We start from the raw sequence: 24583 nt of genomic DNA, 5'->3' as shown, positions 1-24583 counted from the left end.
AATAATTGATGCAGCAACACCCTCAACATTTTTCATTCCTTCTGGGATGTTGATGACGAGTAAAAATGAAAGAAGAAGAAGAAGATTACGGGAAATGAATAAAAAAAAAAGTGGAAATTAAAGACAAGAAATTTAAATTTATTTCGCCCTTGGGATGCAATCTTTTACAGTACATAACAAAAATGTACATTCTGTAGCGCTTGAATAGCCACAAGCTGCTAAAATAGAAGCTTTGCGTGGCAAATTAAGATTCATTATTATTCTTTGTAGATAAATATATGCGGATTTATGACAATTAAAATAAACATTTACAGTATACAACATGCTGCGCGACTTTAATTGTTTAACGATTACAAAAATGATAGTAATGTGCACGCAACAGTGTGGCGTTAAATGGTATATATGGAGAGAAATAAGTAAATATCATTGGATAATTGAGTTCAATTATCAGTGCAGTCGGTGAAGTAAGGGAATTCTTTTGTGTTGATTGTGGTGGCGCAGTATGGATACAATGAAAATTACTTTTTAATCTATAAGTTACATCAATCGCCGACATGATACTCTTAGTCCAGTTTAATAGACTAGAATCCAGTGTGAATTAGGACTTCATTATACTTTTCGCGACACAACTCAAGATTTTAGCGAAACACAAGTTCGTCTTGGAATATAGTTTGAGAAGCACTTCTGATATCAGTTAGGGATGGTCACTATACTGGGGACTTTTAGAAATGGATTCCTCTACAATATTCTCTTACAAACCAAGAGCATTATCATCTAAATGAGCGTGGTTTTGGCCATGTTCCTTGTCAGTTCGAGATTTGCTTAGACCATTTGATTCAAAAACGCTCTTTATAAACTACCCGATATTACGTACCCTTTTCCCCATATTCAACACCATGCAGATTTGCAGTTCTTCATGTTTACTTGAATTTTACCGAATTTCACACAGTAGAGTCGACTATTCCCTACACAACCCGAGTGGACTATTAGCTTGTGTTCTCAGAAAATGTCACTCAGAATGTTGGCCCTACCAAGTATTACAGATAGCAGACATTCTGTGTAATAAACTTACATATGGTTCATCACCATATAAAAAACTTATCAGACTGCTTAATTGAGATATAAATAATTACAGTTATCAGGCTTGAATAAATAATAAAGTACAGTAAAAAAAATGCAAATAAATTACTTTCCATTCTGATCGAATAGTCAAACGAGGTTGTGTGTACGACAATTTATATGATAAATAATCATTGTGACCCAAAGTGAGAAAAATTCAAAGAATTCAATATTGATTTACGATCATGGAGTGAATGAATGATGAACAAACATTGCAATTTGCATTCATCATTGGGTTTATGTCAACATGACACAGTAATTACTCAATACATTCATATATTGTAGTTTCTACTCAATGTCACTTGATGTATGAATGAATGAATGAAATTCATTATTAACTCAACAGCATTGATACATGTAGACAGTCAAAACATTGAAATATAAATAACAGAAGTTGGTGAGTGAGCTATGGGACAGAAGGAAGAAGTTTTAAATGACTTAAATGAGAGCTATCAATAGTTAATTGCTCCCTATGCCGTAATGAAAACATCAGATGGAATTGCCTATATGACTATCAACTTTCGGGGACAAAAGACGCATGTACACATTTTATAGCCCTTGTGAGACAAATTTCATTCAATTCTAATTTAAGAACAACAAAAATCTTGTGTTAGTTGACATAAATCTCATTTCTCTTTCTTTTTATATCTTCCATCTGCCATTGTTGATGGAATTGTCAATGCGGTGTCTAAATATTGAATGATATATAAAAATCGATTTTAGTCCTAAGAAAACAATAAATAGAAGATACAAAGGAATTCACTGGATGGAGGATAAAAATGATGAAGACAATCAACAAATCTACACGTCTAGACTTTTCTTACACATCTCAGATTCCATTTGCAGTCGACAAGTATGAAAATTCCTTTTCATAAAAAATATGAAGGCAAAAAAATATTGCGAGCATGATGAGGAAGTTGAATTTATGTCAAAAGTAAATGGAAATTTGTATTTAAAAGCGATATGAAAATATTTTTCTTGACATCGATTGATTTTTCCCCCTTAACAAAAATTGCTTGTTGCTCTTTCCGTGAAAGGGTTTTTAGCAATATTTAATGTACCATCATGTATATTTAATGATGTCTTATGGAAATTTTGTCAGATTTTTGAGGAGAATTGGGAAGATTTGTTTGTTTAAAAGGGTTTAGTAGGATTCTGTCTCGAGCGACACAAGGAAGAAGGCTCTCTCACTGATGTTTTAAGTCGACGCTAAACCACTTTTAATGACACTCATATATGTGTTTGTTTAATAATGGGTCCAAAAGAAACCTATTTAGGAGACATAGACAAGAATATTTTGTAGGAATCAATTCAAAATTTCAGAAAATTATTAAAAATGTGATGTCGTGTCTTCCAAATAGCCCCTTTAGACCGGTTTTTCGATACAGCTAAAGGTTCTTAGTACCGTGACCAATAATTCTTGGTCTCAGTCTCTACATTTGTCTTGATCTCGAAAATTCGTCGAAAATCAGACTTTGGGAAATCCTTCTTACACCTATACTTGGTGCATACACTAGGGTAGTTACTATACCTTATTAGTTACAAGGTGGATGTTTGCATAAAGCATAAAATCCACTTCATAGCTGCTTGAACCTAGTTCAAGATTTGGTAGCATAATAATTAAAACAAATTGAAATTGAAAATTCGTACGTAATTCATAAACGATGCCAAAATAAAATCCAATGCATATCATTCAACTTTCCTACAAGGGTATCTTGCCTTAAACTTTACCCTCAAGTATGGAAATCATGGAAATCGATATTATTATTCAATAAATTTTAATGTTATTTTTATGTTCACTTTTACGTCCCGTTTCATCCATCTATGGCGTTTGAATGAACATATCAAGTTGGGAATAGTATAAAAATATTATTCTTGAATATTTTCCAATAACAATGATTTCAATGTGTAGCAAGTCTTTAACATATTATTTTCTCATAAATCATCGCGAGTCAATAATAAAAAACCAAGTTTTATGACGAATGTCGTTAAAATGTAAATTTGTCATAAAGAAAGTCATTTCTTTGCTGTGTCGTCACAGAAAAATAATTCACATCGTTGTGGAAAACAATTTTTTTTTTTGTGATTTTCTTCTCTTTCTCATTTTCGGAAATTCTTTAGGCCTGACACTTCAAGGCACATTGGGAAAAAACATCTTTTAAATTAATAATGAAAAAAGAATTTTCTTTCTTTTTTGTCGCATGTCAGTGGAAATTTTGACATGAAATGATTTCATAATAACTTTAGACATCATTAAATCCAGTGCTTTTAACCTCAGAGAATTTGGAATGTTGATGGCGACGACAAGTTTTGCAAAAGTTAATTCTTCAAATTTTGAGTTTGGGGATTTTATTATTCTGAGGATTTCAAAATTTTTGGTACATTGAGTTAGAGCTAATTGACGGATTATCATAAGAACTTTAGGAACAGGAGAAATACTTTAAAACAAGTCCAAGTTTCTTCATCAAAGTTACTTTTGGGAATTCTACAAGCATCGAATTTGATCTAATGGAAGAATTATGTAGCAAAGCATAATAAGGAAGCTCGTCAATAATTTGATATGCTTTAGACTAAAATATGATGAAGAACTAGAAGTCAATTCGAATTTTGCTTGAAAATGTCGACTCAAGACTACTCGATTCCATATAAAAATTGAATCGACTTCGAGCTCTGATATAAAGTAATACTCATCAAAATCATACTCTGATGTTTCACCCGACCTGACTAACACATTGTCAACCTCTAAGACCCCTAATAATTTCTATTCTTGATGTTCATTTCTTCTATCTTAATATAAATGTTAACAAGTTTTTAATCCCAATCGTATTTTGTTGCATAATCTTCTAATACCAAAAAAGCCTATGCTGTCAAATTTATGAGGAAATTCATACCTTCCATTCACTATTACCTTTATTTTTAGAAAAATAATGAGAAGGGCCATTCACTTATTAAGTTACACTATTCTCGGAAGAATTGTAACTTTTCTGAACAGACAAGTGTTTTTACAATATTGAGCGTGCTGTGTTATATGGATCGAGTATATTCAAGAGCATGCTTATTTGGGAGAGCTAATGAACTGAGATGAACTGCTACAGAATCGCAGAACCTTAATGAGAAAACGATCCCAAAGTAAACTGTATGTTTAGCACCAGCATGTGTATAAGTAGTTTCATACAATATCGTTAATTACTGTATTTAATAATCAGATTCGTATCTAATTCTAATAACGCCAAATAAGAAGCAATTGAATGAACTTAATTGTAGTCAGTCATTTAATCGTAACGAAGGTTAAGTAAATCATCATTAATAACTTTATTAATTAAGAATTAGATTCATGGAATTTCCCAGAATTTTTGCCGACACACTTAAATTGCACATTGTTAGTATCACTAATGTAGAAAATCCAACCCTCCTCTTACTTAAAACCACTGTAACATCCAATCGACCCATAAGAAAAATGAGAAATTTAGACGAATTTTTGTCGTTGCACCATAAATATTGTAAATAGATTTATTTCCTACTGCAATGTGTAATTACAATTTTCTCACAGGAAACATTTATTTTTTCATTGAATATTTAATAACTCCATCACAATAAAGCACACGTAAGTCAATGTTACATGTAAATATTTTCATAATCACTGCTAAATATTTTGATTTAAATTTAATTAATAGCATTCAATTGTGTAAACAATTTACATAAAATGCTTCAAACAATTAATCCTCTTCTTTCACTTCTCTGTATTGTTATGCTCTAAACAGTTTATGTATCACGCGCGCCATAAACGAATGAATTTGCCAAATCACGAAAGGAAAATATTAAAGCAGCGGCAGTTGACACGTTAAATAAAACACGCAATTATTCAATAAAGTAATTTAAGAACACTCGGCGGAATAAAAAAATCCAAAAAAAAAAACCACAAATTTGTTAGGAAGGAAAATTGGCATTAATTTGCTCGCGACTGCTCTGTCGTGTAAATGGATTAACCGCAAATAAACGACTAAAAAGCCACAGAGTAATTTTCATTTATTTCTCATTTTCAGTAGATACTCAATTCTATAATATGTATTAAATTTCTTTATTTTTTCCGATTTGACTATACACACATGTGTCTGAGCATATAGAATTTTTCACTGAATCAAGAGAACGAGAGTAAAATAATTTTTTTTTCTTGTCTCACTTTTTATAGTCATGAAAGATTTTCTTCATCTCACACTATGATTTTCATCATCATTGCATTTGTTTATGCATGAAAATGACGGTTGGAGGTTGGCTGGGAAAATGGGGAATTTGATGAATCTTTGAGAATTTTGAGAAATTTTGACCTTTTGAAAATTTTAAGAAGTTTTTGGGATATTTTGTCGAATGAAATTGGGTGTCGTAAAACATAGTTTAAGCACCACTGCTATTACTAATTCAAGGTAAACCACAACAATTTGTGTAACTTGTCATGAAATGTCGGGAAATGTCAAGTGTAAAATTTCGATTTACGACAATATTCCGAGTGAAACAGGCTGCTCTTAGTTAAAACCTTATATCTAGCTATCAATTTGAGATTTCTGTAATTTTTCAATTTTTTTTACCAGACCAAAGTTGACAGATAGGTCCCTTGGGAAAGGTTCCTAATTATATCATTGTAACTTTTCTCTTTGTCTAGGCATTACCTTTGGAAATGCATAAAAATTTGCCTTCTTTTTAGGTTTGCTAGACAAAGACAATACCTAGGCAAAGGCACTGTCTAGCCAGAAGCAATAATTTTTAATTTTGTCTAGACTGAACCTTCGACAGACATGTATTTGCCCTGCCTTTGTCTATTCAAATCTAGCGTTGAGGAGATCCTTAATGACAAGCCTGGACCAGACGTACGGTCAACTAATCCTTTCCTGTGAGTGTACGTAATAATTTTCTCATATCCCGACGCCCTATTGGCAACGTTATCCTGATCCCAGATTAATCTCATATTGGACATATGAACAGACAAAGTTAAAACAATATGCGTGTCAGAATTACGGAAAAGATAGAAGAAAATAAAAATACACCAAGATGAAGAATTTAATTCATGAAAATGCTACGCTTTGTTATGTTTTAGTTTACGTACGACTGCATCAGACATATCTTTTTCTCTCATTTTTCTCTGTTTGGGCTTTTGAACTTCAAAATATAAAATCTTGTTTCTAAAAATGGAAATAGAATATTTCATGATGTGCAGCATAGGAAGAAACACGAGAGAGAAATAACATAGAAGACATAAAAATTATGTTTACGGAATGTGAAATTCTTATGCATAGAACAATAAATTATATCAGCAGAAGCGACTTATGGTGAGAGTAAAAAAATGGAAAAATGTACTTAAAGAGCTGATTATTACCTTTTTCACTACGCCTATGTATGCATACAGTAAATGTAAAATAAATGATAGACGAAACAAAAGTATATAAGATGAAAATGTAAAAAAGGCAAATGTGTAAGTCAGACAGGATCAAATAAATTATTTACTTCCAAGACGCCTTATGCTTATTTCTACTTATAGAGCAGTGGTAGGCAACCTGTATGCTACGAAAACAATTTTTGGAAATGACATGAATTGTAGGCTGTGTTAAGAAATTGAAGAAGCTGAAGTCTGACTCCGAAGATCACCAAATGTCAAGTGTATATCTTCTCAGGATATTCCTTGATATCGCTAAATACACTAGGGTTTCTGATTAACCGCGTTTTTTCATAACCGCTGTTATGCTGTTATGAAAAAACTCAAAACAGCTGTTAACGCGGTTAACAGCGGTTATTAAGAATTTTTAATAATATCACAATTTTACTTTGTTAATGAGCTTTTCATTGATATATTTTCTTTTTATTTGGCTCATATGGTTGAATTAGGTTACGTAAACCTACAAAAGTAAAGATATTTATCAGAATCAAAGAAAAAGAATAACTTTTAATGATTGATGAACTCCAAAATTATTTTGACTATTGAAAATTCATAAACAAAGGCGTTTGTAATATATTTGAAAGCAATGCTGTTTTTTTTGCACAAAAGTTTGCGAAAGTTAAGAACACTCTCTTCGCAGAAATTTGGACCGAAATTTTCCTGATTTTTTAAAGGCAAGCAAGACGAAAATTGCCCTTAACTCCACGACAATGGCGAGATTTTGAAAAAAATTTCCCAAAATCTTTCAAGTTTTTCAAAGGAATTCTAGCATAAAATTTTTATCCAAAACTCACATTTTCTTACAAAAAAGGAGAGATTTATGAAAAAAATTAAATTTTTTTTATTAAAATTCAAAATTTCCGTTAAAATTTTCTTATTTAAAGCCTTTACAGATAAAAATGCTGTTAACAGCGGTTAATTTTCTATAACCGCTGTTTTGCGTTAACCGCATTTTCAGGTAAAAAACTGCTGTTATGCTGTTAACGGTTAACCGCTGTCAGAAACCCTAAAATACACCGCCACCGACCGAGCTATCCGCCGGGATAAGTATGTTAAAGAAACAGAGTAAAAGCCTATCCAAAGCACCTTGTCTGAAGGTGGCAGCCTCACAATCAGACTAGAGATGGTAAGGCTTACAACCGAACATTTAACAGGACTGACTGGAGTTAACAGGACTGAACTAACAACAAATACCCAACGCAAACGATAGTGGTATGCCGTGTGCGATTTCGACCATCGCTTACCACTAAGGTGTGCCGCCGCACACAGGATACCCACCACTGCCATAGAGAGAATCAAGTTACGCAAGAGAAAATCCTTCGTCAAATTTCATTCCTTTTTTCCTGACGGCAATGAAAGCCTTTTAAAAACAAATTTTTCCTTCAAATGTGTTCACAAAATTGTTATTTTCTCACTCAAAGAAGAAAAAAAAGGAAGTTAAAGGAGATGATTTCATCCTTGAGGCACATACCGTAAATGTTAATTAAAAGTCTTCGGGATTCGCTTTCACATAAATTTCAGCAACAAGAAAATAACATGAAAAATATTTTGTTCATTTGCACCCGGTTCTTAACAAGTTTTCTGCCGTGTAGCTTTCCCCATGTTCTTCAAAATTAACTTTTTTTTCTTCCTTTCATTTTTTGCTCCACTTGGCTTCCTTATTTTCGTTGTCTTCCTACTGTTCTCAATTTATTCTTCATTATTGTTATGAAATCATGAATATAATGAGAAGGGTAATAGCTTGCATGAAAGGGGTGATGACTTGAATTCTTGAATTTTTTAAGGTTCGTCAATATTCTTAAGTAAAAAAGCAAGTCTGAATGATGACTAGGCATTGTTCATGTTTAAAACTGCGATGAGAAAGTAATGCCTAATCAGTCATTTATGGTATTACGGTGTAATACTTGCCAAATTCGGTCTTAAGCCGACTTAAGTCATTAAATGTCGAGGTCGAGTTGAATCTGATTTGAACCACGATTTAGACTTGAGATTCGAGAAGTTGCAATCTTGAAAGGCCGTCGAATTACGTCTTCAACATTCAAAACTGTTAACCAAACGATCCAGTAACATTCAGCAATAGCCTGTGGAAGGGACCATTGACGGAAGACGGTAACCTGTAAAAGGTGAGCGACTATGCATGGCTTTTACAACATCTGGTCAGATTTAGAATGTCTACGAAGTCGCGCTGACCCGGGGCAGGATTTTCAGCCATTTTTACGTAGTAAGCCTTCTAGGATAGACATGAAGTTATCTTAATCTTTTTACTTTTCTATCTTCTTCCTCAATTCCACCCCTTGGCATTTTAAGAATTATAAAGTATTTTGGCTAAGTTAATTACAAAACAAATGATTCTTTGAATAGCAAATTATTATTTATAAATTTTAATAACAAAGCTTCCCTTTTTGGATTCAACAATATTTCCACATCCATTTCTACACGCCACCCTTCTGTGTTTGTTAATATAAATTTTGTACATTCAATGGTTGAAAAAGAAGAGATATTAAGCAGAACTGCATGAGTACATATCTTTTTTTATGAATATAAATTTTTGTAAATGTGGAATCACGGCATGGTTGAATTGAAAAATAAAGGTAATTTAATTGAAATAATTGTGTCTTATATCCTCCCCGTGGATGGCAAATTGACTTATGTAGCTTTGAATGCCAATGTTCTTTATGTCTATTGAATCTACATATATAGATATAATGTGAATGATAGTGATGGAGATAAAAGGGTGAATGTTAAGTTCAATAATGACTGTATCTGTAGCTTACTCATATCCGATTGGCACATATTGGAATGTTGCTACTACAGCTCCAAGTCGGCAACATACTTAGGAACGAAATGCCACACAATTGTTTTTGCCAATTGATAATGTTCGTCATTTTCCCAAAAGCCATGCAGATATAACAATTCGTCCAATGCTAAGGTCATCAATTGCTGTCTATGCAATTAGCCTAAACTCAAATTAGCTTAAATGCGCATCCACTAAACGGAGTGACTATAAAATAAAGCACGCTTTTTCCTTCCATCTCTCTCCATAATTGGATTATTGCTGAAACCAAATGTGATAACAATTGAAATGTAAAGGAGAGAGGAAAAAGTAAAGGAAATGAAAATTGTACAATGGAAATGACAACGATTTTCAAAAAAAAGAAGCAAAACTTTTCTAATTTGAATAATGATTATGTGATGGGCGGCGAAGCAATTCAAATAACTTTTCCTCTGTATGAAAATAACAACATGAAAATTATTGTTATTATATAGTTTAGTTTGTGCTGCTCAATTCTTAATCTAAAATTTAAATTTACCTAGCAATTGAGGAAAAAGTTTTTTTTCTGCTCTTTTCTAACACACAAAAAATAGATTAGGGGTAGTTATAAATGATGTACATATGTTGATAATTAGGCTTTAAAGCATTTAGGATTGACTTTATAGCAATTGGAATGATTTCCAGCAATTGGCTTTCAATTTCTATTCGTGACTGTCTCGACCAGGACTTCGTTTCAAGGATCCTTGCTTTTGATTTATTCTTTCAGTGGGGACAATGAATTGTCCTTACAAAAGCATTGGCAAAAGAATGATAAAAATGGAAATTGACCAATGAATGCACAGAATAGAGATCTAAACTACTTGGAATTGAAGAAATCTAAACCATATCGGACATCATCTGGGTACTAACCTTAAACCAAGCTTGGCACTTTAAACTATCATTTCAATCTCAAACTTCTTCAGAACTAACAATTTGATATTAAACCAATGAATAAGATAACTTTAGCTATTAAAAAAGGTCGTTATCAGCCGTATCGGTATCATCAAGACAACTTCGCCTGACAGCAAGATCGGCAACTTACCGGTTTTCAAGCGAAGACGTTGTGCTGTTTTGGTAAGTAAGTAACCGAAAAACCCCTAACTCCGACCCATTCCGCCTAATTCCTTTTGACTCTGACCCATCTCCCCTAAAACCTTTAACGTCATTAATAAACGATACCTATCAAGTTAAAGTTTGGAATTTATTTCTCTAAATCTCTAAAGCAGAAAAATAAAACTTTTTAATGAGCTTTCACTTTCAAAAGAACTTGAAAAATTCTTTATTCCTTTTTTCGCCTTTCAATTGCCTATTGTACTGAATGTATTCATGTTCAAAAAAAGTCTCTCACTCTTTAAAATTTCATATTCAATGCCTTTCGTTATCCCCAAAAACAATGCGGCATGGGACAAATTTAAATTAAAAACTTTTCATTCCTCTCCCTTTTTCCTATATTGTTTTAAATTCCCATTCATTTATCCACTCATTCATACATTTGAGTTTTAAAATGAAATGGAATGAAATCAATGCTTTTTTTTTTCAATTTCCCGACATTGATTAAAATTCTTTCAAACTCAAACATGTCCAATAAGAGAGGAATAAAAGTTTTGAGCTGATGAAAAAAATAGAATGTTAAACTGCTGACTGCCTTTTTTTGTTCTTTTTTTGGATGATTCTCGCTTGATAACATTGATTACATTTCTACTTATGCTGTTCATATCCTCAAGTGTTTGATAAAACCTGAATTTATATTTTGATATTTTAAAATTGGACAGTGGAAATTGATAACATTTTCCATTTAAAATAATACCGCCTTAAAGCTATGAAACCATGACTGCACGAACGTTTTTGGTTTTCTTTTGAATGTGTACATAATTTTGTCGTTATTGAAATGAATTTGTGTGGCTTAATGAAAATTGTTTATTTTTGTTAATTTTCATGAATATTCTTGAATTTCTGAGGGGCTCGAAACCAAAGCTCAAAGTCGAGTCGAGTCGATCAGAAAAACCAATGTCATGGTTTTTTTAAGGAATTCAAAAAATTTTGAGGTTTCAAAGTTTTATCATTGTAGAATTCAAAAAAGGCTTCTTGAGTTCCAATTCTAGAAGTGGACTGCTTCAATAAAGGTGTCCCTCACTTCATGGCTATGGTTCTGCATTGTGCACCAAAACAAAGTTTGTATGATACAGTGCACAACAAATACCAGAAATTTTGTTTTCACAAGAAAAACATAAGCAATTCTTATCAAGCACAATAAACTTCTTATCGTTTTATGCAATACTGATAAGAATTGTACGAAAGCAAATAAACAGTGTTGTCAGAAAGATGTCATTGGAAAGGTGTCAATTGTGTCTCAGTAGTTTTTTCATTTAGTTAGGGTGCGGACAAGAATTGCAGGCCTGCAGTTTTGGACGTGTCCTACATTTAGCTAAACCACACTTAGATCAAGGCATGTTTAATCAAACTTAAATGTGTGCTTATTCTCAACTGTTGTCAAGCTAGATATCATCTTTGTTTAATCATACTAAGCTTTGGGTCCAAAAACAGACTTCACATCTCCTTTTGAACAAAAATCTACAATTTGCTAGGGTTTTTGGAACCAATAATCTCCTGCTCCCCAGCAATTGGTAGGGAATTTGTAAGTTGAAGTCATAGGTAGAGCCTTTTTCAGGCAACATCTATGGAAGATCATGGATCAAATTGATTTAAAGGGTCAGCGAAGGTATGGTAAGATAAGGCATACAAAAAATTGACAACTAGGTGACAACTCTGCAACGGATACAATTATGAATCATTTTGATTGACTGCAGAGGTTTCCCGCAAATTTTTTAAATCATTTGAATGATGTTATCACACTAATACTCGCTCGAAAAGTGCCCGATATCGATAAAGTGCTTATGAATTGTGATAAGAATTTTTATTTTATTGAAAATTTTGTATTAGTCGTAGCTTTAAACTCCAACAATGAAGTCAATTATAGTATTGTTTGTGTTCCTTAATGTTATATTACAAATGAAGTGTCAATTTGCAATTCCTGAAGAGTATCGTGATGTAAAGGATGCAATTGAGTCTGATTATTACAAAGAAGCACTGGATCACTTCTTTAAAGACGAGGATATACCTTTAGTAACAAGAGGCGGGAGAATCGCAGGTGGTGAAACTGCAAATATTGGACAATTTCCTTATCATGCATTGTTATATATGAGTGACGAGAAAGGCAGATATGTATGCGGTGGAGTTCTAGTAAAGTACAATTGGATTCTTACAGTGAGTCATTATTTAGTTCCAATTATTTTCATGATTTGATGAAAATACTTTAAGGCAGCACATTGCATTGAAGGATTTACACAAATTGAAGTATTTTTGGGTGTAATAAACAGAATTGATGGACCAGCAGCATGGCGCAGCAACCCAATCACAGATCCAAAACATTTAATTGTACATCCAAATTTTGACGCAAGATATCTGAAGAATGACATTGGCTTAATATTCCTCCAAGACGCAGAAGAGGATCTACTATTGCATGAGCATATAGAAACGTTGGAAATTCCATCATTTGATGAAGGAGCTCAAGATCTTATTGGAAGAGAATCAATTCTAAGTGGATTTGGTTTGACAGAAGATGGAGTGGCATCAAAAGTCTTAAAGTATGCAAAGTTGAAGATTATTTCAAATGAGGAATGTTATGCTACGTTTCCTGCATATATAGTGTCAACTAATTTGTGCACAGCAACTAGTTTGCGTGGTTCACCGTGTCAAGGTGATTCTGGTGAGTTTTGATGTAGTTTTCAAATGACTTTACTGGCCAAAGTTCTAGAAAGTGTAGAATTGTGTGATCCAGTCATAATCCAAGTGGAAATGTCTTTGATTTCTTGACGCTTTGTGCAGTCAAAACTTGATATTTTATGGCACGCTACATAAATGTCACTTTAGTAACTTAATTCAACTCAAAAAGCACAAATTGGTTAATCAATCAGAATTCTGGCTCAAGGCAGGCGTGGCTCCTCCTTGGTGCCGGATTCAGTTTGAATCTGGCCTAATCGAAAAACTGGCTTGGGCTATTCGAGTAAATTCTAAGAATAAAAAGCGTTTAATAAATAGCGTCACAACATTGAAAATACTTAAATTCTAATTAATCAAACAAATTCCAGGAGGTCCTCTAACTCTCGAAATCACACCTTGTTGTTTGATAACTTAATGAATAAAGACTCTATGTCTTTTTATTTAATTTAAATATATTTTTATACAAAAAATGTGTTAGCTGTATTCTTGTCACTAATGTAATGTCCGAGAGAAAACAACTTAGTTCAATATAATTTGAATATAAATAATACGTTATTGTTGTATTCCAACACCTCCCCTCAACAATAACCCTAAATGAGGTTGGCTGGCCTCATGCTCCAGTTCTGTAAGTCCTCCTCGTGTCCTTAGATCCTTGATTTTAATTCCTCCTAAAGCCTTGGTTAACATGTCCGCAACGTTGTCTTCTGCTGGTACGTAATTAACTTTAATTAGTCCTTGCTCCTTGATGTCCTTGATGAAATGATATCTCGTTTCTATATGCTTAGTGCTGTTACTGAATTTATGATTATCAATCATCTTAATTGCGCTCTGATTGTCTGCTAAAATTTGAACCGGATACTGGACATTGATACTAAAATCTTGAGATAGTCTTTGCAACCAAATCATTTCCTGACACGCTTCAGACAGTGCAACATATTCAGCTTCGGTCGACGACAGCGAAACGCATATCTGTTTTCGACATGCCCAACTTATCGTACCACCAAAAGCAAAAACTATAAAACCGCTGTTTGACTTTCTGTCCACTCTATCTTCTGCCCAATTAGCATCTGAATACATGAGTAAATCTGAATCTGAATTCTGGTTACTTAATCTTAAGCTTAATTTCTTTGTGCAACTTAAATACCGAATTACTCGTTTAACTTCATTTAAATCTAATCTAGTTGGCTTGCTTACTTTCTGACTTAATATAGAAACACTTGATGAAATATCTGGTCTTGAATTTGTACTTACGTATAAAAGCATTCCAATTAACTTTCTGTATTCTTCATTATCTGGGAGTGGATCCGAATTCTGAAGTTTGTAATAGCCTGTATCTAAGGGGAACTTTGATGCTTTTGCATCACTTAATTTTGATTCTTCAGTTATTTTATCAATATAAGATTCTTGATTAATAAAATAATCACCATTCTGATCTTTCTTGATTTGAATACCTAAGAAGTACTTAATGTGACCTAACTCCTTGATTTGGAACTTAATACTTAATTTTGATTCGATTTGATTTACTATATCTATATCTGAACCTGCAATTAGAATGTCATCAACATGAATTATTATAAAGCATGACTTATTATCTGAATGTTTAATGTAAAGACATTTGTCTATCTGACTTTGTTTAAAATTATTATCTATAAATGCTTGATGTATAGTTGAATTCCAAACTCTTGCTGCTTGCTTTAGACCGTATAAACTTTTCTTTAATCTGTAAACTTGATTATTAACTTGATATCCTGGAGGTTGTTTTAAATAAATTTCTTCTTGAAGTTCTCCATTTAGAAATGCTGACTTGATATCGAATTGTTTTATTATATATTTTCTTTTAGCACTTACTGCTAAAAATAATCTGAATGTTGATGATCTAATTACTGGAGCAAATACTTCATCGTAATCTGTTCCATACTTTTGACTGAATCCTTGAGCGACTAAACGCGCTTTATAACTTATGACTTGATTATTTTCATCTAACTTTTTCTTGAAAACCCATTTGGAGCCAACTGCAAGTCTTGATTCAGGTAAATTTACTAAATCCCATGTATTATTGTCATTAAGACACTTGATTTCCTCATTCATTGCTTCAATCCATTTATCTTTCTCTGAACTTTGAATCGCTTCCTTATAACTTCTTGGTTCTAAATGTTGAATACTATTTATTTCATAGTCTGCAAATCTTGCTGGTAATTTACCCGCATTACTTCTGACTGGTCTTTGATTTTGAATTTCAATTACTGGATTTGGTTCTTGAACTGGATTTTGAATTTCTTCCTCTGCATCATGAAATATTTCAACTTCATCTTCATTTACTTGATTTGGAATAACTGGATTTATTTCATCGAAATAAATTGGAAATTTATTTGACTCGTTATTCTGATTAACGGAAGTTTGAATGTCACTGTCTATATTGTTCTGAATCTTGCAGTCTGAAATGCTTTGATCACTGACCTGTTGATTACTTGCTTTAGAATTTTTCTTAATGAATATCACATCCCGACTTATTTTCACACATCTTGATGCTGGATCATAAACTCTATATCCTTTGGCTTGTTTGTCATGTCCTAAATACTTGCATTTGATTCCCTTAACGTCTAATTTTCGTCTTAATATTTCTGGTATGAAAATGTAAACTTCACATCCAAATTCATGAAAATCTTCATTATCTTGAGGCTTGCTGTAAAAGATTTCAAAAGGTGTCTTTAGTTTATTATTTTTACTTACAACTCGATTTAGATTATAATTTGCTTCATTGATTGCTTCTGGCCATAAATTTTGTGGAAGTTTTGAATCAATCAGCATTGTTCTGGCAGCTTCCATCAACGTCCGATTCTTTCTTTCTGATATTCCATTTTGCTCTGGTGAATATCCGCACGTTGATTGAAATCTAATTCCTTCACGTCTTAAATATTGCTGAAGTCTTTCATTTGTATACTCCGTTCCTCTATCAGATCTAAATATTTTGGGTTTTCTGTCAAACTGGACTTTGATTGTTTCAATATACTCAATGACTTTATCTGGAACTTCCGATTTTTCTCTTAAAAACTTGATTTCTGTAAATCCACTGAAAATATCTGTAAATGTTATCATATATCTGAATCTGTGTATTGAAAGAACTGGCATTGGACCGCAAACATCACTTACAACTGTATCTAGATTTTGATTAACCTTACTTGCTTGTTTTGGAAAACTTTTTCTTGATATTTTTCCTTGTATGCATGCTTCACATTGATCACTACACTTGCATTTCTTAAAATTAAATCCTTTACGCTTTAGTTGTTTAATATCACTTAAATTTCTATGGCTTAGAATTCTGTGCCATTCATGTATGCAATTTTGCTGGATGAAATTAATTTCGAATTTTGCTATTTGTTTACTAAAATCTTGAATCATAGAAAGTCCACTAAAACTTGATTCTGTGCCAAATTCTTTACCTTTATAACTTATTGTACAACCCTTACTATCAAATAAAACCTTAACATTGTCTTTAACTAAATTCTGAACTGAAATCAGGTTTGAAAAATTTTTACTTTTGAAATACATCACATTACTTAATTTTAATTGCACTAAATTTCCACATTTTGACTTTATATATAAAATTCCTTCTCCTATTCCATCACAACTAACTTCTTGTCCATTTGCTAATTTAGCATTGTTTCTAATTTTTTGATTTAGATTTGAGAAAAATTCCAAATTTGTACAAATATGCACACTCGCGCCAGAATCTAAAATCCAAAATTTGTTACTTTCATACTTACTGGATCTTGATACTGAATTCAATTCCGCAATTTGATTCTGATTCTTAACTTTATAACACGACATTTCACTTGATTTCACTTTACTTTTCACTGTATGTTGATTTTCACTAAATTTATTTCTGTAAACTCTATTTTGAAAAACTTTTTCACTGAACTCACTTTCTTTGGCCATTCTCCACTTAAGTCTTGATTTGCCTTCTGGGCCCATAACCTGTTGTTTGATAACTTAATGAATAAAGACTCTATGTCTTTTTATTTAATTTAAATATATTTTTATACAAAAAATGTGTTAGCTGTATTCTTGTCACTAATGTAATGTCCGAGAGAAAACAACTTAGTTCAATATAATTTGAATATAAATAATACGTTATTGTTGTATTCCAACACTCCTGGTAGAAAGATAGTCGTAGGTCTGACAAGTTTTGGATCCAAATATGGATGCACACAGAGTTATCCAGTAGGTTTTCAAAGAGTTGCAAATCACCTCATATGGCTTGATGATTATCTATCATCATATCCTGACGAAGAGACATTTATTGTTGAAGAAATAACAACACCTGGTTCCTCTTCAATCATTTCTGTGAATGTTTTGGTGGCAGTTGTGACATCATTTATAGCAGTAATACTTTTTCAATAATTTTTATCACCTGATATTGTCTCATTAAGTAGTAAGTAGAACCTGTTCGACTTTCACCTATACGTTCAAGCACCTGTTATTGCCAAACCATGACGGCTTGGGTATCGTATAGACAAAATTTGAGTATGTGTCGATCGGGAATGGTTTTGAATGTATAAATTGATTTATATAAATAAAATAAGCACTGACATCTTAATAGACTTTATGTCATGAACTTCTTTTTGGGTATACACTTAAGAAAATTTCAGAGGCTGTCTATAGCAAAGGATTAAGATTATTTTTCATCACAAAAAATATAATGAAGCATGAAGTATATCAGAAGTATGACATACGATGCAGTCATTTATTATATGAGCTTTTCAATTTTGTCTTCGGCATGTTTCTTTTATTAAATTTTCTTTTTTTTAAGACACACAACGCAGATGTCGTATCTTCATAATAATACATATTTTGTTCATCACATGCTACAATGTCAAATAGGAAGGAACAATTTTTTTTTGTCAAGAAATATGCAAATTTATATTTTTTTTCCTTCTTCATTTACAGCATTATAATTTTTTTTTCCATATGCATATAAAAATTATGCTTTTTGTGTGTGTATGAAAGAGGATTTATGATGTGCATACTCAAATGGATGGAGGTGGAAAAAAAGGAGTCGATAGAGGGAGGGAAATGAAAAACAATTTCTGAATTTCCGAGCGGCATAATGCAGTTAATCGCATATTCCGCCGTCAACATGGGTCGAAATCAGTCGTTGGTCACAGGGTCGTAAGGGCTACTTCGCATTTTACCGTTATTATGGCGAATAGCTGTTCACTAGCGAATACAGTGTAATGTTCGGGATTATTATTTGATCAGTCATCACGATTCCGTCAGGACAACTTCGCGTTTAGACATTAATATGTACATAGTGAGTCGAGGTAGCTCGGTTGCAAAATGGTTTCGTATTTTGATATCTAATTATTGTGATACCAAACAAGCAGTCATGGTTTCGAGACTCATCAGAAGAAACATTTTTACCTGTCCTTTTTCTAAGCATATGTAGTGGAGTCGTGAATTACAGTCTTTTTTTGTTGGTTAAAAAAATATGCTGACCATAATGTCATCAAAGAAGTGGTTCTGATTCAACTACAAACTTTAGGTTTACTGAGTGCAGTAGACTGATGCATCCTCACTCATGAAACAGTTAATAGCCGTGAAATGTCCTAGCGCAGCTTTGGATCTCATTGATCTGAATAGCTAAAAATTCTTTTTTATCGCGACATAGCCATGCCCTAGCGAATACAATGTGCTGTTCGGAATTATTATGTGAACATATTCCATTTGATATGCAAATATTTGCCTTACAAACTTTGCATGTATGAACTTCAACTCTCATGTATCAAAATTAATTATTCAACATTGTCATAATTAAAGAGAACGAGCATATTCCCATACCCACATTATTTTGGCTACGAATGAAAATTAAATGGAAAATGAAAATTTCGTGAAAATTTAATTTTATTGTATTTTTCGTAAATTATTTTCAATTTTCACAGACAATAAAACTTTTCAACTTTATTTCAATTCCTTTTATTGTTCTGGCGTTAAAAAGGAATTTTTTCCACTCTTCTGATTGTTAAAACTTTTTTTCACTTAAAAGCATAAATCTTAATAATTTTTATGCTTCAAGCACAGAAGCATTTTTCTTCTTGCAATCTTTTGCAACACATTTTTTATTTTCTTCTATTAAGACAGAACTTTCCATATTGAATTGGCGGAAGAACGTAATTTAATGTTTGAGTTTAATTTGTAAGAAGTTTTAATTGAGTAGAGTGACCAAAATGCGCTTTTGATGGTGGACATTTCGAAGAGTGGAGCAGTTTTGGACGCAGGGGAGTTTGCGAGAAGGCCAGGGTGATGTGAGAATCAACTATGATTTTTTGGAGAAATTCTTCAATTTGCCTCAAACATTTCTGGCTATTAAGTTAGCTGATAAATAATTCCTTTACTAATTTTATAATCCCCACCAAATTATTGATTAGATTCGTTCCACTTTTTTAAAGCAGTATTACTCAAACTATGCTTTGCGACACAATACTACATATATGTAGTGACAAAACATGCATATAATAACCAGGCATCATACCCATTTCGATCATGTGATTAAAAAGCCTCCGCTATCACAGATCCATGTTAACATGTCCATTTGACTATAAGTATCAATTCTGATCATATGACTCCTATGTCCAAGTGTATCACACAGTCTTTCCTAGTTACAACTCTAATATGTCCGTACTTACGAATCTACTTCAATTTATTACAATAATTTTGCAATATTCTACGTAAGAAACTCATACTTCAAAAGATGATAATGAATAAGTTTCCTTTCCAGATTAAGTATTGCTTAAAAGTTCCGGCATACAAACAAATCAGACCCTAATCCAAACCCATGCTGGTTAAGTCCATATTCCTTTTCACCATTGCTTCACCAAGTGATTTCTAGGAGTATTCACAAAACCTCAACAAAACAATCCAGTCAGCCATTTAGAATGACTCTCAACATTCATATTCCATTTAAAAAATTGCACAAAAAATAAGTAAACGGAAGAAGAAGACGAAAAATATCGTAAATAATATAAACAGTCTCATTTTATTTATTTATGAATTTCCATAATGGAATAAATGCATAATTACCATTTTCCTTCGTGAATATAAAGAAAGTCAACAATGGAAATGGCTCTTCCAAACTAATTAATTATTCATGTACATTCTCCATTCAATAAATTAAAGAATTTGACATTTCCGTACTTCTGTTCATGTCAATTTACTTCATTCAAGTCAACTGTCAGCGATTTTTCATCTTGAGCTGTATACATACTTTAAAGGAAAATCTCGGAAAATGGTGTAGGAAGGAAAAAAATGAAATATTGAAAGTCGTTTGGAACGGTTCATTGCATTTTATATATCTACATTCACAAAATCATAATGACATTGCAGGAGCAAATTTTCCAGCTGTAATAACCATGAACTCCCTCATAGAAAGTAAATTGCCATAAAATATTTATTGTAAACGTAAAAATGTGCTTCATAAATAAGCATGTCGGGACGATGTGTAGGCAAAAAAAAGCCACAAATGTGAAGCCTCATCCTGCTGGATTATTTTCAATTAAGAGTCAATTACCTGCACCTTTGCCACAGGTTTGTGAATGAAAAATTTTTATATCCAATCGATTGAAGACGAAAATCGCATTTTTGTTATTTTTATCGCTAACGCAACTTGCAATGTACATCCATATTGAGCAGAAATGATGAAAAATAAAAACCTTACGGCATTTATCGAGGAAAAATAAACCACGCAATTGCTATATATTTGCCACAACAATATTTTTTTAAAGCCACTTTATTTCTATCGCATATTCTTGTGTATACAGTGTGTATCACATGAAATTCAGCTCATAAAATTTGATGTATTTATCGAGTTGAGTGTGGATAATTTTCATATTTCCGTATGTTTTAAAATCGTATCCCGATCGGCATTTCCCGATGTGACATCCATATGACAGTCAATTGGACATCACATGACAGTCACTTTAATGTCACATGTCAGTCACTTCGTTGTCATGTGATAGTCACTTCGTTGTCACATGACAGTCACTTGGACACCATATGACAGCCACTTGAACGCCACAAAACAGCCACTTGAACGCCACATTACAGCCACATGACAGTTACTTGAACACCATGTGGCAGCCACTTGACTGTCATGAATAAGTTGTGCCGATCGGGATACACACAATAATGCCAGTAATACAGCTAGTTTGTGTCATTTATTTGCCAATGCCATTGTGTATCCTTAAACCACACATATATACACACTGGAATTGATGCTCATAAAAATTCAACTGAAAGACTTTAAAAACAACAACATCATCGTAAGCTTCTTTGCATTGTTATTTTTCTAACTTCACTTGTGCTTATTGGATAAACGTATAGATCCCATGGAAGCTCCTTCATACTTGCTTATAGCTACACACTATGCATATATTGATGGTATAAAGCTTATTCATTCTTCCAACAGAACACAGAAAATACTTCAGAGAAATATAAACTTTTCGTACTGAACTGTTCTGTCTTTCTACGTTCGGATGAGTTTTATAGACAGGAAAATTTCGAGAAAAAAAGGAAAGAATAAAATATAATGTGAACAATATTTTCATCTTTAAAAATAAAAATATGGATTCAGTGAACAGAAAGGATAGCAAGCAAGAAAATAAAGTTGTTTAATGGCAAAAGAATTTCATAAGCAGAACTGAGATGAACACAATGAATGAACTTGTTAAAGTTTTCTATTCTTTTCAATTGTGAGAAAAGTATTCAGTATACAGTTTGAAGTTTATTGAATTTAAGCTTTCCTTTTCTCCACATCGAGTGCTGTCTCTTTTATTATTATTTCTATACAGACGGTTTTTACGATGCAAAAATATTCAATTAAGTTTACATAACATCTTCATTCTTTTGTATCATGTTATAATTTTAAGTTATTGAGGAGATAGTTAGTGTACATTTTTGGGTCAAGTCAATAACTTTACAGAAAATGGTAACAAATAAACTATTATTAAGTATACTGTATGTTAATTTTGTTTACAAATTTTGATGTTATGTGGGGATCCTTATGGAAATTTAATGTGGCATTTGAATATTTGGGTTTAATAGGATGTACATTGAGTTTTAAGGGGTGATAGTACAGAGCAGGGATGTAATCAAAATTTTTTTCCATAAAGGGTTTGTGGTTAAATTCTCTTGTTTTTCTGGATATGGCACTGATTCTGATATTGTGTAAATCTCATAACAAAGTGATGAGCTGTGGCATACAGGTTATTTGTCGCTGCCCTAATAAATTGATTTTTTGGCCCCGGATTTTACCCCTTGCTAAGAAATTTTGTCCCTAGAACTACTGTCCGACTAGATAAGGAGCATGCGGATTTAGTCAATTGGTGAGTATTTTCATTGTCTGATTAAGAGCAAGGACCGGAAGTCGAGTTGACCGAGATCAGAGCTCGAAGTCAACTCGGATTTTGTATTAAAAGGTTGACTTTAGTCAACTTCGTACAACTTTCAAGTCCTCATCGAGTTCTGATGCTTACTAATCTCCCTTTGGTTGCTAGTTGAATGACTGCCCTTATTTACCATGCATCACTCGGTAAAAAAATGTATATGTTACATAACATTCGAATAAAACATTTGTAAAATCAGTAATATTTTCATTTTTCCTTTAATCAGTCCCTGATTCCTTCAGTTCCAAATTCCTATCTTACACTGCACATAAATGAACCATTTGCAAAACACAATTCAGTCAAAAGTGCTGATATGGGTGCTTTTTAATAAAGAAAGAGAAATATTCAAATTAATTTTTGTATCTTTTATTTCCAGAACCTTTTTAAGAGTCACAACAATGATATTAAAAAGGAAGAATCTTCCTATCGAAATTCCTCAAACTTTAAATGTCGTGGTATTAAATAACAAATGTCATTTATTCAGTCTTAAAATACCTTAATATCATGTTAATATCAAGAGACGACAAAGGGAAAATTGAAAAATCTTTTAGATGAATAAACAGAAAAGGAAACCCTTTGCCATCATTTGCATGATTTACTCCTTTTTTGAACATACAATGAGAAGCAATTCTCTATTAAATCGATGCTAGAAATTTGCCATGATTTCCTTTCTGTGTAAAAAAGGAAATTTTAAATTAAGTAATAGTAAAGGAAGTTCTTCCCATTCTTCATTCTGTACACAACTTTTGAGAACATTTTTCTCTCGAGAATTTATGACATGGAAAGCCATTGACATTTCACAGCGTGTAAGCGAATGAGTGGATAAAGAAAAGTTCTTTGAAGTCAGTCGAAAAATAATAATTCAATTTTCTATAAAATGCCACTTCTGTCATGTTGAAAATGGTACCGATCAGCACATGCTTTTCATAGCAGCCAGATAATGATCACATTGTGTCCAAGTAATGGTCAAATGACATCAAAGCGAAAGTCATATGGCGTCCAAGCGACAGTCACATGATTTCTAAATGACAGTCACATGGTATCCAAGTGACGGTCACATGGTATCCAAGTGACGGTCACATGGTATCCAAGAGACGGTCACATGACATCCAAGTGACGGTCACAAAGCATCCAAGTGACGGTCATATGGCATTCAAGTGACGGTCACAAGGCATTCAAGTGACAGTCACAAGGCATTCAAATGACAGTTACATAGCATTCAAGTCACATGGCATCCAAATGAATGTCACATGGTATCTAAGTGAAAGTTACATGGCATCCACGGGACGGTCAAATGGCATCGAAATGATAAATCAAGTGATATTCACATGGCATCTCAGAGACAGTCACATAACATCCAAGTGACAGTCATACCTCCAAGTGAGAGTCTCATGACAAGTGATAGTCACATGATATCCAAGTGACAGTCAAATGGTTTCCAAGTGACAGTCGCGTAACAAACAAGTGACAGTCACATGACGTCCAAGTGGTCATTTTATGACAGATAAAATGTGGCAACAACTTGACTACCATAAATAATTTGTGTCGATCGGGGTTGCAAAACAAAATCCACAATAGACACAACAGTTGCAACTTTAATTCAGGTTGAAAACAATAATCCAATTTGTTTCAGCGAGACGTATAAAAAGTGCCATAAATATTTTCAGCACCCTCTAGAACAAATCATAAAATAAAAATTTGCTCAAAAACCATAAAACCCCAGGCATTCAAAATAGGAATTTTTATTACAGAAATATGGTTTATTTGACGCATGTTGCATAAACTACATATAAATATTATGGTTGTGGATGGGAAACTTTGCGATAACAGCACAAAATCCTATAGTGTTATTTATAATCTGTACAAAAAATTCAGATGAATAATTAAAGTGAGTGGCCAAGCAGCAATTTAAATTATTTTGCTTTTTATGATGTGTCAACTTTTAACTATTTCGTGAATATTAATAAACTTTTGCGGTGAACCAAGTGATGGAAACTGAATTTTGGTCGC

General features: G+C 32.8%; 2 protein-coding genes across 7 annotated transcripts in view; one reads left to right on the top strand and one right to left on the bottom strand.

Moving 5' to 3' along the window:
* sick (sickie) overlaps window positions 1-24583 on the bottom strand; it is a 175706-nt gene that overhangs the window by 125777 nt on the left and 25346 nt on the right. The window contains exon 1 of one of the 5 annotated variants that reach the window (XM_070652544.1): window positions 4641-4670. The exons of the other annotated variants lie outside the window; for them this stretch is intronic. The gene's annotated coding sequence lies outside the window, so the exon portion shown is untranslated. Of the gene's footprint in view, window positions 1-4640; window positions 4671-24583 lie in introns of those variants that run through there. 5 annotated transcript variants of the gene reach the window in all.
* Window positions 11745-20767, top strand: LOC139099935 (brachyurin-like). Of its 2 annotated transcripts, none has more exons than XM_070652476.1 (3): window positions 11745-12620; window positions 12675-13122; window positions 19912-20767. In XM_070652476.1, the coding sequence occupies exons 1-3, from the start codon at window positions 12318-12320 to the stop codon at window positions 19914-19916; spliced, it is 756 nt and encodes a 251-aa protein (XP_070508577.1). In that variant the 5' UTR covers window positions 11745-12317; the 3' UTR covers window positions 19917-20767. The 2 variants fall into 2 exon arrangements, with proteins under 2 accessions (XP_070508577.1, XP_070508576.1); XM_070652475.1 differs by lacking the exon at window positions 19912-20767 and adding an exon at window positions 13505-13581.

Source organism: Chironomus tepperi, unplaced genomic scaffold (assembly GCF_022539635.2).
Source record: "Chironomus tepperi strain 1889 unplaced genomic scaffold, CSIRO-AGI_Ctep_v1 contig_48, whole genome shotgun sequence".
Classification (NCBI taxonomy): domain Eukaryota; kingdom Metazoa; phylum Arthropoda; class Insecta; order Diptera; family Chironomidae; genus Chironomus; species Chironomus tepperi.
This window is presented reverse-complemented; position numbering and strand designations above follow the sequence as displayed.

What these genes read in the sequence shown, in the direction of transcription:
- LOC139099935 (XM_070652475.1), top strand. Translation starts at nt 12,318, where the DNA reads ATGAAGTCAATTATAGTATTGTTTGTGTTCCTTAATGTTATATTACAA. An exon ending in AGTACAATTGGATTCTTACA is followed by an intron (nt 12,621 to 12,674) that starts GTGAGTCATTAT and finishes AAATACTTTAAG; the next exon opens with GCAGCACATTGCATTGAAGG. An exon ending in ACCGTGTCAAGGTGATTCTG is followed by an intron (nt 13,123 to 13,504) that starts GTGAGTTTTGAT and finishes AACAAATTCCAG; the next exon opens with GAGGTCCTCTAACTCTCGAA.